The sequence below is a fragment of the Leptonotus elevatus genome, chromosome 1, assembly GCF_054856555.1.
Source record: "Leptonotus elevatus isolate MCC_2025b chromosome 1, RoL_Lele_1.0, whole genome shotgun sequence".
Lineage (NCBI taxonomy): Eukaryota > Metazoa > Chordata > Actinopteri > Syngnathiformes > Syngnathidae > Leptonotus > Leptonotus elevatus.
In genome coordinates this window covers 21,493,334-21,508,718 of record NC_141239.1, presented here as the reverse complement: position 1 = coordinate 21,508,718, position 15,385 = coordinate 21,493,334, and the positions used below count along the sequence as shown (strand labels likewise).

The 15,385-nt window shown below is 40.8% G+C and overlaps 1 protein-coding gene across 5 annotated transcripts in view; it reads right to left on the bottom strand.

The window, feature by feature from the left end:
• Positions 1-14,210, bottom strand: part of LOC147181223 (voltage-dependent R-type calcium channel subunit alpha-1E-like) — a 63,324-nt gene extending 49,114 nt beyond the window's left edge. For 4 of the 5 annotated variants that reach the window (XM_086083837.1, XM_086083855.1, XM_086083862.1 and 1 more), the window contains exons 1-2: positions 11,486-14,210; positions 9,916-10,055 (exon numbers count right to left, since the gene is read on the bottom strand). In XM_086083837.1, coding sequence (XP_085939963.1) covers positions 9,916-10,055; positions 11,486-11,638 — 293 coding nt within the window. In that variant the 5' untranslated portion in view covers positions 11,639-14,210. The remainder of the gene's footprint in view (positions 1-9,915; positions 10,056-11,485) is intronic. The other variant, XM_086083846.1, reaches the window with a different exon arrangement.
• Positions 14,211-15,385: the final 1,175 nt, after the last annotated feature.

The following is a 15,385-nucleotide window of genomic DNA, read 5'->3' as shown; positions in this document are numbered from 1 at the left end:
CGTTCCAAGTTGTTGTTGACGCTCGCAAATATCGTGCATCTATTAACGTCACAAATATGTAGAGCCGTAATGCAGCACGTCGGAATTTCATGTTTTCCTCTATTTCTGGGTTTGGTTATGCGTTCAGCCCTCGTCATTATTTGTCCAATGGGAGCACAGATCGCCACACGGGTCGACGTGATTACGCAATATAGTCCACTTGCAAAAAGCACGGTGTGAATATGAACCGCACCAAACGAAAAAAAAGAAAGTCCGCTTTTGGTCCGGACCAAACAAGTGGACTAAAGGGCTTTTCTGGTCTGAATACACCGGTACAAGGACTAATAAATTAAAGTATTGCCAGTTACTCTTTAGGACAGGGAAAGCAACAGACTATGTATTGGAACAACTTGAAGCTGATGATAGTGACTGTGGCGCAGAATTGGACAGCGATAGTGATTCTGATGAATTGTTTCAACCGCATGAAAGTGAGGGTGGTGAATCTTCTGCCCAAGACAGTGACTCGTCCAATGACTCGTCCAGTGAAGAAGATGTGCAATTTACAGAGACTGTGAGCCCACAGTTAGACCCTAATTGTGCCACAAAAACTAGCAGGTGGCAAAAGAAAGTCTTTGAGTTACCTGACGTGTTGTTGAGTTATGCCAGGATGCCCACAACAGACACACCACTGGTTTACTTTCGCCGCTTTGTTTCCCTTGATATGTTGGGGAAAATATCATAGAACATACTAATCAACGCAGTGTTCAAAAGCACAGGAAATGTGTAGACACTTCAGTGAAGGAGATATAGAACATGTTTTAGGAATGTATCTCAGGATGCGATTATTCAAATGTCTGGAGTAGGTCAGTACTGGGAAAGAGAAGTTCGTTATGGGCCTGTGGCAGACATCATGAGTCGCAATCGATTCAACCGGCTACTCTCTGTCATCCATTTTGTAGACAACGAAATAGCCAATGAAGAAGTGAAAACGGATCGACTTTGGAAACTGAGACCATTTTTGGGATTCTTTGTCTGACTATAGCTCCTCGTCAAAAACAATCCATTGATGAAATGATGGTGCCGTACACAGGTCAATTTGGTGGCATAAAGCAGTATACTAAAGGGAAGCCACATCCCTGGGGATTCAAAGTGTGGGCGCGCTGTTGTGTCACTGGCCTCCTGCACGACATATCAAGAAAAAGTTGGTGGCAATGGATAAAAAGGGTTAAAAAAAAAAAGAGTCAGTTGAGAGTTGGTGGAGACATTGTAGTGAAGTTATGCGAATTGCTTGCAGAGAAAGTAATCTTCCTGATTTTTGCTGACAATTTCTTCACTTCCATGCCCCTCATTGAGAAATTATTGGCAAAGGGAATCTACTAGGGCGGCACGGTGCATGACTGGTTAGCACGTCCGCCTCCCATTGCAGAGGACGTGGGATCGAGTCCGGGCTTCGGCCTTCTTGGGTGGAGTTTGCATGTTCTCCCCGTGCTTGCGTTTTTCCGGGTACTCCGGTTTCCTCCCACGACAAAGACATGCATGGCAGGTTAATTGAACACTCCAAATCGTCCATAGGTGTGATTGTGAGTGGTTGTTTGTCTCTGTGTGCCCTGCGATTGGCTCGCAACCAGTTCAGGGTGTACCCCGCCTACTGCCCGAAGCCAGCTGGGATAGGCTCCAGCGCCCCCGCGACCCTTGAGAGGACTAAGCGGTTAAAAAATGGATGGATGGATGGATGGGAATCTACTACACAGGAACTGTGAGGAAAAAATGTCGAAGTGCAACCTGATATCTGACAAAGACCTGTCCAAGAAAGGCCGTGGATCCTACGATTATCCAACACCAACACAGTTTGTTTGAAATGGCAAGACACGAAAGCAGTCAGTTTAATGTCAACATATGCTGGACCACAGCCTTTGGGAAAAGTACAAAAAAAAAAAAAAAAAAAAAATAAAGAGTACACCTACATAGATTAACCGAACATCATCAAAGAGTAAAACGCTTCCATGGGAGATGTTGATATGCTGGATGCACATCTTGCATCTCGCATCTTAAATTTCCCATCAGGACCCGCCGCTGGTATTTGATACTTTTCTGGCACTTCATGTTTGTTGCGGTGATCAATGCATGGCTCCCTTACCAGCGTGACTGTGAGGCACAGGATAACACTGGATCTAAAGTTCTCAAACTTCGCAAGTTTCACGGTTTGGTTGCTCAGGGTTTGGTTGAAGTTGGAACAGCAAGAAAGCGGGGAAGGCCATCAACTCCTAGCTCTTCCTCACCCTCATCCCTGCCACCACCAAGATTTGTTCGAGTTTATCAGAGTGCAGATGTCCGTTTTGACCAAATCGGCCATTGGCCTGTCAAGGAGGAAAATCGCCGTCGATGTGCAAGGACTTCAAGACTGAAATACAATGTGAAAAAGTGCAGTACATCTCTGCATTAACAAAAAAGAAATTGTTTCAAAGACTAACACAATGTATAGTGTGAGTTCTGACAGAACTGATTTTTGGATAAAAAAGCAGTGATTTTGTTCCTGTGTTCTTGTTTCCATTGGCCAAAATCCAGTTCTAACATGAAACAAATACAGTAAAAAAAAAAAAGAAGTTAAATGTAGCAGTGTATTTGATTGATTATTTTTCTTAAATTCAAAATAGTTTACTGACAGTTTTTGTTATTGTGATTTTTCGAAGTGATACCCCTAAATCCCAAAGAGCCAAATTTCGCCCAAATCCTAAATTAGGGAATAAAGGGTTAAAATGGAAAAGAAACAAACATATATTTTGGTGTTCAGTGAACTTATAGCAGTCATTTAATGTATAATTCATAATTTTCCAAAGACGGAAAAGGTTCTTGGGTAAAAAAGTTTTTAAAGATGATTAAATCCTTTAAACATTTAATAATAGCTAATAGCTATAGCCGTGTCAACCTTGTATTACTGTTTTCTAATGTTTACAGTGTACAAAAATAGTGTAAAACTATTCAAGAGATAAGTTCACCCTTCGAAACACGCTAATGCTAACTTATAGCTATATATTGTGTCTGAAACGTTCTTACCAAATAATCATGCTTTTAAAGGAAGCCACTTTATTTAAAATGTCGACTGTTATCTGACTTCTAAATGTCAACGTAGTAGCACTTAATCCAGATGCTAAAAGCAAGTAAAGACACACAAGAGATGTCAAGCTAAAAAAATAAATAAATCTGTCATTTAAATGTATCACAAGGGGGCAATTGTGCCGCTAAGTTTAGGAAGCTAGCCAACGACCACGAGTCACATTTTTTATTACTCCTGACCAAAGGCATCCGGTGTCCACCTGTGGCGATGAGTTTGCCGCCGTAGGACACGTCCCCGCCTATTTCAATTAGCCGACAGGTTTCTCCTTCACTGTCACGCGCTGATCATAGCGAAGATGAAGACTTTTTTAATTGAGCCGCATGTCCCAACAGATTGGATTGTAGCGATTCATTAATATCAAATGGAAATGGATGCCGGCAGCGCTGGCCCAGTGGCCTCGATTGGATTCCCACGCGGCCTCCGTGACACATGTGCACGCTTTCTTTTAAGTCTGACTTACTTGTAATGCCACTTACTTGACTGTCTATGTGGCGGTGTGTGCGCGACAGATAGACAGGGAAGCAGATGTGTCGAGAGATAAATGTGTCAGATGGCAGGCAGGAAACCAGGCCGTCCGTCACCAAATGTGGTTTAATTTAAGCAACATGATCTCCGGGTTGCACTAAATACTGAAAAGTTACATGGATTCTACTCATGCTTTTACAAAAATATCTACAATGTCATTTGTATCTCAGGAGGTAGTAAGCACTTAGGAACCTATTTTCGTGCCCAGCGTAAGTCTCGTGCTAGCGCGGTCTAACCGAGCACATGTGTGGAGTTTTCTTTCTTTTAGTATTTTCGTAGACATGCGTGGCTAGAAACAGCATTTGCGCCATTGTGGGAGTGAACACAGCGACTTGCGACCTGGCTCCTCTCATTTTGGATGATGTATAGTTGTGAAGTGGGAAAATAGACAAAAATAGAGTACTCAGTCTGGCACCACTTATGCTGATACTCCAGAATAAATTATATTTTGTAATAACTCTCATTTGACTTGAACTAGATTAAGCTTCAAGCTAAAAAAAAAAAAACAGAATTATGATTTTAGGGATGACAATTATCATAAAAGTTAAACATGTTCAATAATGTTTATATATATAATGTGTGGTCACCAACATCTCGTTGTTGAGATGAGACATAAAATGTGTGACTATGACATGAAATGGAATAATAAGAGCAACTGGTTGAGTTGAGCATAGATATTTATAAAGACTAGATGTCTCGTCTGCGCTGCTGGCCAATGGAATCCAACATCCGCACGGGGCGGCCATCTTGCCACAGTCATCTCGCTCCGCCTTTCTCTTTCATTACTATGCGTTTTTATCGTACATGTTTTTTTAAATACCTCAAAATAGCGGGTTAACAAGAATCAACAGATTATCGAGCGGTTTAGTTCTTTAGTGTAGTTATTATACTACATACTTGTTAATAATTAATAATCCATAGAAGCCTTTAGTTAATAAATATCCATCCAGAATTATTACTTTATTAAAGTTTGTGAGAAAGCAAACCGTGTGTAAATCCGTCAAGTTTGAAGCGAGATAACAGCGTTTACGTTTGTTTAGATCACTCATCTTTGCTCACAGTCAATACAACAGACCAGAAATGCCTGCCTGTGAAAAGATGGCCAGCTGTGCGGACGTTGGATTCAGCGCCGTAAGACATCTAGTTGTTGAGTGTTTGTATAATGTGTCTTACGAGCCATTTATCCATCCATCCATCCATCATCTACCGCTTATCTGGGTGTCGGGTTGCGGGGGCAGCAGTTTTAGCAGGGAAGCCCTGACTTCCCTCTCCCCCAGCCACTTCAACCAGCTCCTCCGACGGGATCCCAAGGCGTTCCCAGGCCAGCCGAGAGACATAGTCTCTCCAGCGTGTCATGGGTCGTCCCCGGGGACTCCCGCTGGTGGGACATGCCCGGAACACCTCTCCAGGAGGCATCCGAACCAGATGCCCGAGCCACCTCAACTGGTTCCTCTCAACGCGGAGGAGTAGCGGCTTGACACTGAGTCCCTCCCGGGTGACCGAGCTTCTCAACCTATCTCTAAGGGAGAGCCCGGATACCCTGCGGAGGAAACTCATTTCAGCCGCTTGTATCCGGGATCTTGTTCTTTCGGTCACGACCCACAGCTCGTGACCATAGGTGAGGGTAGGAACGTAGATCGACCGGTGAATCTAGAGCTTTGTCTTTCGGCTCAGCTCCTTCTTTACCACAACGGACCAATACAGAGTCCGCATCACTGCAGGCGTTGCACCGATCCACCTGTTGATCTCCCGCTCAAGCCTATCCTCACTCGTGAACAAGACCCCAAGATACTTGAACTCCTCCACTTGGGGCAGGATCTCATCCCCGACCCGGAGAGGGCACGGCACCCTTTTCCGACTGAGGACTATGGTCTCGGATTTGTATGTGCTGATTTTCATCCCAACCGCTTCACACTTGGCCGTGAACCAGTTGGAGATCACGGCTTGAAGAAGCCAACAGCACCACATCATCTGCAAAAAGCAGGGATGCAATGTTGAGGCCACAAAACCGGACCCCCTCAACGCCTCGGCTGCACCTAGAAATTCTGTCCATACGAGCCATTTACCACAATAAAATGACATGGAGACTAATTTGCAACCGCTACGCAGTTAGCAAACAAGCTAAGAGTTAGCCTAGCTTCTTCTATGGACTGCGTGATGTACTTCCAATCTCAGCAGTGATCAGCAAATTAGCTTCCAGCAGCGGGAAGATGAGCAGACAGAAAACCTTAAGCACAGAAAAATTTGGAAATATATTCTGAAGGATCATTTTAAGTTCTTTAAAACAGTTGGTGGCTCAAATTAGCCTTGCAGTGTGCCATTTTGCACTGGACTGAGTCGTTATCCCTCACATTACTGTCTGTATATTTTACTAAATTTTCCAGCTGCTCAAGCAGAAGGAGGAATTTAAGTGGAAAATAATTTGTAAGATCTGGAGTATGTCACAAATCTGGCGCAAGTAGTCAATTTCTTCTACTTCTACTACTCGAGGGCGGCATGGCTCAGGTGGTAGAGTTTGATCCTAAGCCTCTGTCGCTATGTAGTGTCAAGTGTGAGGACTTAGCTTCCTGATTGGCTACCAATCCGTTTCATGCTCGTCTGTGACTTGGCCCAATTTACCATACACATAAGGATTTGCCACCATAAATATTGGACAGTTTTAACATTTATGATAGTCGGCTCCAGAGTTTTCCAAGCAGTTTAAGTGAGGAAATATCATTCCTTACACACACACACACAACATCACAGGCTAATCGGTCTCCATAATCTGACATTTGATAAGAGGTAGAAAAAAATGTTCAAATTAGGCCCGATTGTTGTTGTCATTCTTGTGTGTACCCCGCTTAAGATGTAAAAAAAAAATCTGTATGTGTGTACCAGTTAAGCGGCATAGCAGGTTGGATTATGAGAGAAAGTCAAAGCAAACATTTATTTTATATAAGAGAGCGTATGGTCAGATGGAAAGACTGAGAGGGAAAAAAAACATGTGGGTGTCAGGTTGAAACGAGATGTAAACACACCAAAAGCAGTCGTCCCTGAATGCAGCACGGTGCAATTAATTCACTAAACCTAACGCTCCAATTAAAACTCACATTATGTGTTGTGCGCTTGTTTTTTTTGTTTTTTTTAGTGCTTGCTAGCCCGCTGCTTCCCCCTCCCCACTTCTCAGTGAATGGAGCGAGGCGCTGGGGGCGACCGCAAGCGGGTTTTAGACACAAGTGCCAATCCATTTATCCACCCACCTAAAACAGAAGGCAAAGGCTGGCTGCTGCTGCTCCATGGAAACGCGCATTTCCTACATTCGTATCACTGGGTCTGAATTGAGGAAATCTGCTTGACAAAAGCCAAAATCCAACGGTTGGGGTCAAGCTTCACGCTATCACGAATAGACGCCTTCACAGAGCCTGTCGCTAATGGGAGGGGAGGTAGCGGGACGCTTGAACGCACCAACATAAGATGACAAAGCGTGTCTGAAATTAATCTTTCGCTCCACCAACCGCAGCCTAGTAAACGCAGAATGAATTTCGTCCCAACTAATTGCACACTCGCGTTGCTGAGGTTTATTTTTTCTTAAAGTTGTTTGGGCTCTAATACAGTTGTCAGTTTAAAAATGGAGGTACTATATATGCATTGTAAAAAACGCTCACATGCAGTAAGTATACGGAACATGACCATTGTGAGGAAATGGTAGATGGACTGCTTTTTATATTGCGCTTTTAACTCATTCACTCGCAGCCATTTTCACTGAAGCAACCCCCCTTCGCTCCCAGCTGTTTTACTGTATTGTGACTGATTTGGCAAGGCCCGCAGAATATTGTGTTCGGTCGCTATAAAAACATGGAACCCACCAAAAGAAAGATTAGAGTCTCTTCTTTCATCAGGGGAAAAAAGTATATTTGTATCTGTTTCCGTTTTGCAGCAATTAGCATTAGAATATAGCTAAGTTTCATCATTATTCACAAAGCTGTTGAAAAGAGCTTGTTGATCCTGGTTGATCTTTTAGGCCTTGTTCAGACTGGCAGCCCAAATCCGGTTTTTAACTCATCCAGATTGAATGTGGATGGCTCTTTTGTAGTCTGAACAGTCACAAAGCACATGAAATCAGATTTTTGCTGGACGGATTGAAACCAAATGCGGGAGGTAGTTTCATATCCGATTTGGACAAGATGCTCGAAACACTCAGAACGGATATCTACGCGCGCAAAAACCAATGCGCCCGCGCTGTCAATATCCAATCGGTTTCTCGCATGCTCGGCTGTCAAACGCCTTGACGGCTCCGAAGCCCCTTCGGCTCCTCTCACGCATAGCCGGAAATACAATGACAGTTTACGTTACTTGCGCTGAAGCCGGACTCGCTACCCCGTCAGTTCTTCACGCACAACTGGAAATAGCGAATGAATGGTCGTTAAAAAAAAAAGAAAGAAAGAAAAAGAAAAGAACGGGAAGTACGGAGCGGTAAACAGCGTCACACTACACGCGCCGGGCGCCGCCTCCTTTTCACGTTGTTGCTACAGCAACCTGTCAGATGGGCCAATAATGTGGCTCAGTTTGAACAGTGCCAGTTCGGATTTGGACCCTTGCTGGACAGTCGGCCCTAAAAATCTGATTTGAGGAGGAATCCGATTGGAGTCACATATGCCTGCAGTCTGATCGCAGCCTTATATTCTGCTGCCACCTGCTGGCCGTTTTTCTAATAACTACCATTGCTTCAAGCGACCGCTTAATGTCACCCATTCACACACAGTGGTCAACTGCTGCCATGCAGGGCGCTGCGAAGTCCACTGGGAGCAAATCAGGGTTCAGTCTTCAGTGTCTTGCTCAAGGACACTTCCCGATAAAGCTCATTACTAGTAATGATACAGCAAATGTCCAAACTGTAAATTTGCAATGTGATACTTCCAATGTCCAATATGCTACCGCAAATGTCCTCTAGCAACACAATACTGCAAATGTCACATATGGATACATCAAATATGTTTAGTAAGAGATCCAATGTGATACCAAACATGTCTTGTATCAATACCAGAAAAGTGCGACAACGTCAGTGTCCAATGTGGTACTACAAATTTCCAGGAGCAATTTGGAGATTTGATGTCCTGTTACCAAACGTCTCCACTGACGATACGTTAACTCATTCACTGCCATTGACGACTACAGACGTCAAAAATTCATGTGAACTATTTCTATTAGTTTAACAATTTTTCATTTAATTTTTTTATGAAAACCTATATATTTTTTATTGTACATTAATAACAAGATACAAAATTATCATGCGATTAATTATGATTAAACGCCCCTTATTTATATTTATTTTTAATTTTTAAATTAGGCCCATCAGGCGATTACATTTTTTTTATTAATTAATCACATGACTTCCCTAGTTAACTAACAATTAATCACAAATTTTATGTCTGTTCTGAATTTACAATATTTTTTTTCTTTCTAGGTTTTCATAAGTTTTCTTTTTTTAACTAATAGAAATTTTTTGACGTCTATAGCCGTCAATGGCAGTGAATGAGTTAAACGTCCAAAACAATACATTGAAGAACTCACTAGAGTGGCTAACAACTAGCTGGAGCGTCTAACAAGAGTGGCTAGCGGGAAAAGCTAGCAAAAGCTAGCAAAGCAGAGGGACACAAGTAGCAGTGATGACCACCTGCAGGCCCCAGGCTGTGGTAGGTAAGCGGCGGTCGAACCAGTGGGTCTGACACGAGCTGCTAGCACCACCAGAGGCTAACTATGTTCGCAAAATTCTCTATCCGTAGCAGAAAGATGGCGACGAAACATGTCAGCTTCCTGCACTTCTTTAATATAATTAGCGATTACTCGACCTATATATATGATTTTTTTTTGCATATTATTGAAAATAATATTATGGCGCTATATAATACACACTGTCCCTTTAAATGTCTTGTTGTAACAATACTGGAAATGTCAATACTTGAATGGGTCAGTAGTGATTCTGGAAATGTTCATTACTGTCAAAAAAGTAACATTATTGCAAATTTCCATTGTGATACTGCAAGTAATAAAACGTCAAAACTGTCAACTTTAGTTCCAACGCTGCAAATGTCCAAGATGATAATGCAATATTACGACCAGTTGTGATCCATCAACCATCCAGCATGAAACAAGCCTGATTTTGGTCGACAATTCCAGACAAACCAAGAAAAGACGTTGATTTCTGAGCAACTGCGATTATTTGCCTTGGCGCAAGACAATCCAAAAACAACGTTTGGCGAGGATCAACTTGGGCTAAACAAACATTCCGGTTGCCATGGAGACGGGCCACTCACCCACTGAGCACCACGATGAAGTCCATGACATTCCAGCCGTTCCTTAGGTAGGAACCTTTGTGGAAAACGAAGCCCAGCGCCAATAGCTTGATGCCCGCCTCGAAGCAGAAGATCCCAATGAAGTACGGCTCAGTTTTCTCCTGCGCACGTAAAGACGGGTCAGAATCGTCGTGGTCATAAACATGTCGCACAGTCAAAACAACAGCATGTATTCTGGGACGTGTGTTACCCAAACAACCTGCAATTATAAGTGTGTGTGTGTGTGTAGCAGAGAGCACAAAACACACAACTTCAGAGTTCATAGTTGTTTATATTTGCAAAACTGCTCTCATTACACGGCGTGACCACTGCAATTGACATGTTTGCTGCAGTTTTACACAACTATTTGCAAATGTTCCCAAATATCCAGTACAGGTATTGAAAACGCACAGATACTGTGAAAGTTCAAAGACGATACTACAATTTTAGAGGACTGATACATCGAATTTGAAGTTTTGTGAAAGTTTCCTAGCGGTGAAGCAAATGTCTAGTCCCCATAAAAATATGTCCCGTACCTTCTTTGAAAATGTTTAGTATACAGGTAAAGTCCAAATCCACCAATCAACGATCAATAAAAACGATAACCGATTTATTTGATCACAAGATGGAGCAATGTGTCTATTTTAAATAGCTTCTTTGTTTACTGTACACATATCGTGTATTTTTTTTATGTATGTATTTATTAATGTTGTTTAAAATGGGACTGTGTATATTAACGCATTCACTCCCAGCCATTTTCACTGAAGCAACCCCTGGTTGATCTCTTATACTCTGCTGCCACCTGCTGGCCGTTTTTGTAATAACTACCATTGCTTTAAGCGTCCTCTTCGGGTTAGAGGCTAAATCAAAGCCTTCTGTATGCTCTACCATAAAAAGTAAATAACCATGGCAATATTTAAAATAGAATGTTTGTATCCATTTTTGGGAGCAAATGAGTTCACGAACATTTAAATATGCCAGATTATAGGGCTGTTAAGTAATCGATGGTATAATCGATAGCATAATCGATTCCCAAAAGATTCGCTTGTGACAGCCTGAATCGATTCCCAAACTTTAAACATGGATATGATTATATATTACGACTTACTATTTATACTTCAGTCATTTGAGGCAGAGTATTTGCAGCATCGTAACACAAAAGAAATCGGTCATGGTATCGATTAGCAGACTCACATAAGAACCACACAAGTAGCAGAGCGTGTGCAGCAATGAACAAATATTATTTATTAATTTTTTTAAATATGGCCAAAATTAATTTGTGGTGGCCAACAACAGGTAGTAAGTACTGTATGTAGGAAACGCTGTAGTTATTTTGCAGAGCCAATCAATGACATCATTGATCAATTGGTGAATTGAAGATATCGTGGCCATTAAAAAAAATAGCATAAAATGCTAAATACCGGTTGATCGGATTCATCAGATCTGTGTAAAGTCTACACTGTGTAAAGCACATGGCTCGTGAAGTTAATGTCAACAGCTAAATCTTTGACTTTCAAATCACGCTGAATATTTTCCACGCATTTGCACTCACCAGTCTCTTGGCCATGGGGGTCTTGTCCTCGCCGGGCAGATGCTGCTCCAGAGCCAACACCACACAGTTGGCGGTGATGGTAGCCAGGATCATGTACTCGAACGGCGTAAGGACAACAACGTTAAGGAAAACACTCGCATATAAAGTCGACATACAGTGTGCGAGTGCCAAGACTGCAACTATCAAACACTGACTTTTTGAAAAACCCCGCAATTGCGTCAGTCGTGCGCAATCACAAGAACAACCTGATGAATGATTTTTAAATGACAGATGAATTAAGGCTTTGTTCACGTTTTGTGATACGGAAGCGAATATGTTAGGAAGCTGCTGTTGCTACGGCAACCTTCAAGCCTTTTGAAGTGCTTTTCATGGTGAGCAGGTGAGAGAGGGAGTCAGCGAGGGTGGGAGCGGAGCTCGAGTGCTGCCAAGTCACCTTGGCCTGACTGGGAGGACGAAACACTCTGACACACCTGAAGGCTGTCAAGTTACTGAAAATGTACAGTTTTGAAGTACAGCTGTCAAAATTAATCGATTAAATCGACAAATAATTGATTATCAAATTAATCCGCACCTTTTTTAATTGTTCGGAGCCAAATCCTCTGATTAAGCATATCAACAGTAATTGTTCACTGATTTCTGTAGTCCTTTATGAAAGAAGAATGATTAAAGCATTAACTAATTAATTAATCACACAAAAATATTGCAATAATCATGAATTAACGCAGATTAATCGCACTATTAATTTTGACCATAGATCAGCCTTTGGCGTGACAGCGGATGGTTACGTTTAAGGTAGCACAGGTTGTGTTTGAGCAATAATCATGACTACATGCATTAAAGTAAAACATTAAATGAATGACATTCAAAATATTGTCAAAATATTGGGGTCATTTTTTTTCCATTAAAATTTTGCAAGTAATTAACTGATCAGAAAAAGAGGACGAGCGTGTGCAGTGGATCAAAAAATGTTGAAGACGTCCTCATAACATTAAATGTCAAAAGATTTAACGTAACAGGTGCACTTCAAATTTGGCGGGCAAAAAAGCCTTTTTAATTAAGCGATTAATTGTGATTAAATTCCAAGAAATTCTAAAATGTGATTAATCTGATTAAAAAATATAATCATTTGACAGCTATAATCAAAATTAGACATTTGCAAACTTTGGAAAACAATGAGCGACCCGACAACATCAAATTCATAATAATCAACGCTGAATAATATTCAATGGCTTATAAACAGGGGAAAACGCTTTTGTAATACACTAATGCAAAATTAAAATCAATCTGATTAGTCAATTAATCCATTGAATAATCGATAAATTGATTCTGAAAAATATTCGGTACTGACAGATAGCACTATGAAAATTAATTTCCAGTATAAATATGATCTGATCATGTAAATGTTCAAAGCCAATATTGCAAACTGGTATTGTAAATGTCATTTTTTGTAAATATCTAGTATCAATATTATGAATGACCAGTATCAACATGATGAATGTCTACTATCTACTAAATGGATGTCCAGTATTAATGTTTGAAGTTCCAAAGTAAGTCCATGCTATTTTCTTCCAGGTCCATACTGTGCTCCCTTTTAAAGAGCACAGAATGGGCGGGCCTCTTTCTTCATGTCTCCTTTTATTTATTTTTTCATCTAAGGAACTCGGGGCACTAATTAGCGAACCGTCAGGCTTCCCACTCTGTCACTTTGTTAGTCACTGTTATGTAAAGTTGTGACTGCGAAGAAGAATTTCTTCTGTTTTTACATACTTGGCCATTAAATCCGACTCTTGAGGAATATCTAGTATCAATCTAAATACTGTACAAATACATCAATTGCTCAATATCCGTACAGTTGCACATAGAGGGTCATCTTCAAAAGTAACATTTTGTATTGAGTTAGTGAGAGCTGACCGTGAGGAAGCCTCGAAGTCAGTGTCTCCTCCTCCAGTGAAAGGAGGTCAGCGCCTCACAGAGGGCCGGCTGGTGCTCACTTTGACAGTGCCGATTATTGATAGCAGCTCAAAATAACAGCACATGCTATCGGCAGGGTTGGGAGGGTTACTTTTAAAATGCAACAGTTACAAGTTACCTGCTAAAAAATGTAGTTCGTAACGTAATTCAAGTACCATAATATTAAAGTCATGTAACTGGATTACTTTTGGAATACTCCAATATTGAGTATGCTCATGAACACAAAATAAAAATAAATATCACCACAATATATATTCTATACAATGTGCCCCTGCTATTTGCGTTTGATAGAGCAGCCTACAAATGGTAAAAAAAATCACTGTGTAATTAAAAAGCATGTAGGCTATTGATTGATTGATTGATTGAAAGCCATATGCTGCTTTTGAACTGTCAGATAGATAGATAGATAGATAAACTGCAAAATGAACTTTTATCCCAGTCACAAGTTTAGCCGTGTATATGTTGTGCATGATGTTTAAATAGTGAATTGGTGGGAGGAAGATTTGTTTGGAAGGTGTAACTCACATTATGGTTGTAGGCTAGCGGGCTAGCTAGCAACAAGCTACAGCGCGTAGCATGCTACCTGACTCTCAGCTCAAACTTTCGCTCCGAGTAACTTCCAGTGAATACTGGTCGCCATTTTCTCCTCCCTTCCGTGAAGCTTTTTTAAACTGCCCGCGTGTAGAGGACACGACGAGTCAGTTCGTTCGTTCCCACCTCCCCGACAATTAGCAACGGTCCCACACGCGTGGTAGTTTTCTTTTCTCTTCTCTCTCTCTCTCTCTCTCTCTCTCTCTCTCTCTCTCTCTCTCTCTCTCTCTCTCTCTCTCTCTCTCTCTCTCTCTCTCTCTCTCTCTCTCTCTCTCTCTCTCTCTCTCTCTCTCTCTCTCTCTCTCTCTCTATTTATTTTTTATTATTTTTTTCAAATTAAAACATATAAAGAAGACAATTTATTTACTTTACTTTTTCTTGCATATTGTTTCTTCAAAAACGATAAAAATACAAATCCTTGTTGAAATTCAAAATGAGACTCAAACGGTTTAAATTAAATAAATATAAATGTGAATTAATATTTACATAATATTAAATAGTCAGTGTCTCTGATCATCAAAATCATATTTTTGTTGTTTTGTGTTTATTATCGTCATGGCCATTATTGTTGTTGTTGTTATTGTTAGCGGATGTAGCATTTTCGTATTAAAAATATATCAAGTTCTTAATTTAAAAAAAATTAAATAAACAAGAATAATGTGAGCATGTCATTACAGTCAATGTCCAATAAAAAAAGCATGTATCGTTCAGTCTAATAATCTATTATTTTATTGTATATGAACACAACGCTGTCCAAATAAAGTTCACATTTTTCATTAGTTATTATTTAAATGAATGAATTTTCTTTAAAAAGTACGTTTTCATAATTTAATACTGTACGCCTATTGCATATCAAATCATTCACTGTCCAATGAAATTCTTGCAGGCAATTGCTAACCTTGATTTTTTTTTTTTTATGCATCATTTTGTCAATTACTTAGAAAATAATTTTTCACTTTTCACTGGTTAACAAAAACCATGTAAAGACACTGGTGGGGGGGGGGGGAGTGACCAACAACTCTATGCTATGTACCTCATGCTACATTAGCAACTCCTCCTGCACTTTTACATAAGAAACATCATCTACCAAAAATGTTTGTCCATCCCAGCAAACAGCAACTCACTCTCTCACACTCTCTCTCTCTCTCTCTCTCTCTCTCTCTCTCTCTCTCTCCTCTCTCTCTCTCTCTCTCTCTCTCTCTCTCTCTCTCTCTCTCTCTCTCTCTCTCTCTCTCTCTCTCTCTCTCTCTCTCTCTCCTCTCTCTCTCTCTCTCTCTCTCAGTTTAAAACAATTGTAATCTGATTACATAATGGCGGTACATGTATTTCTGTTACTCC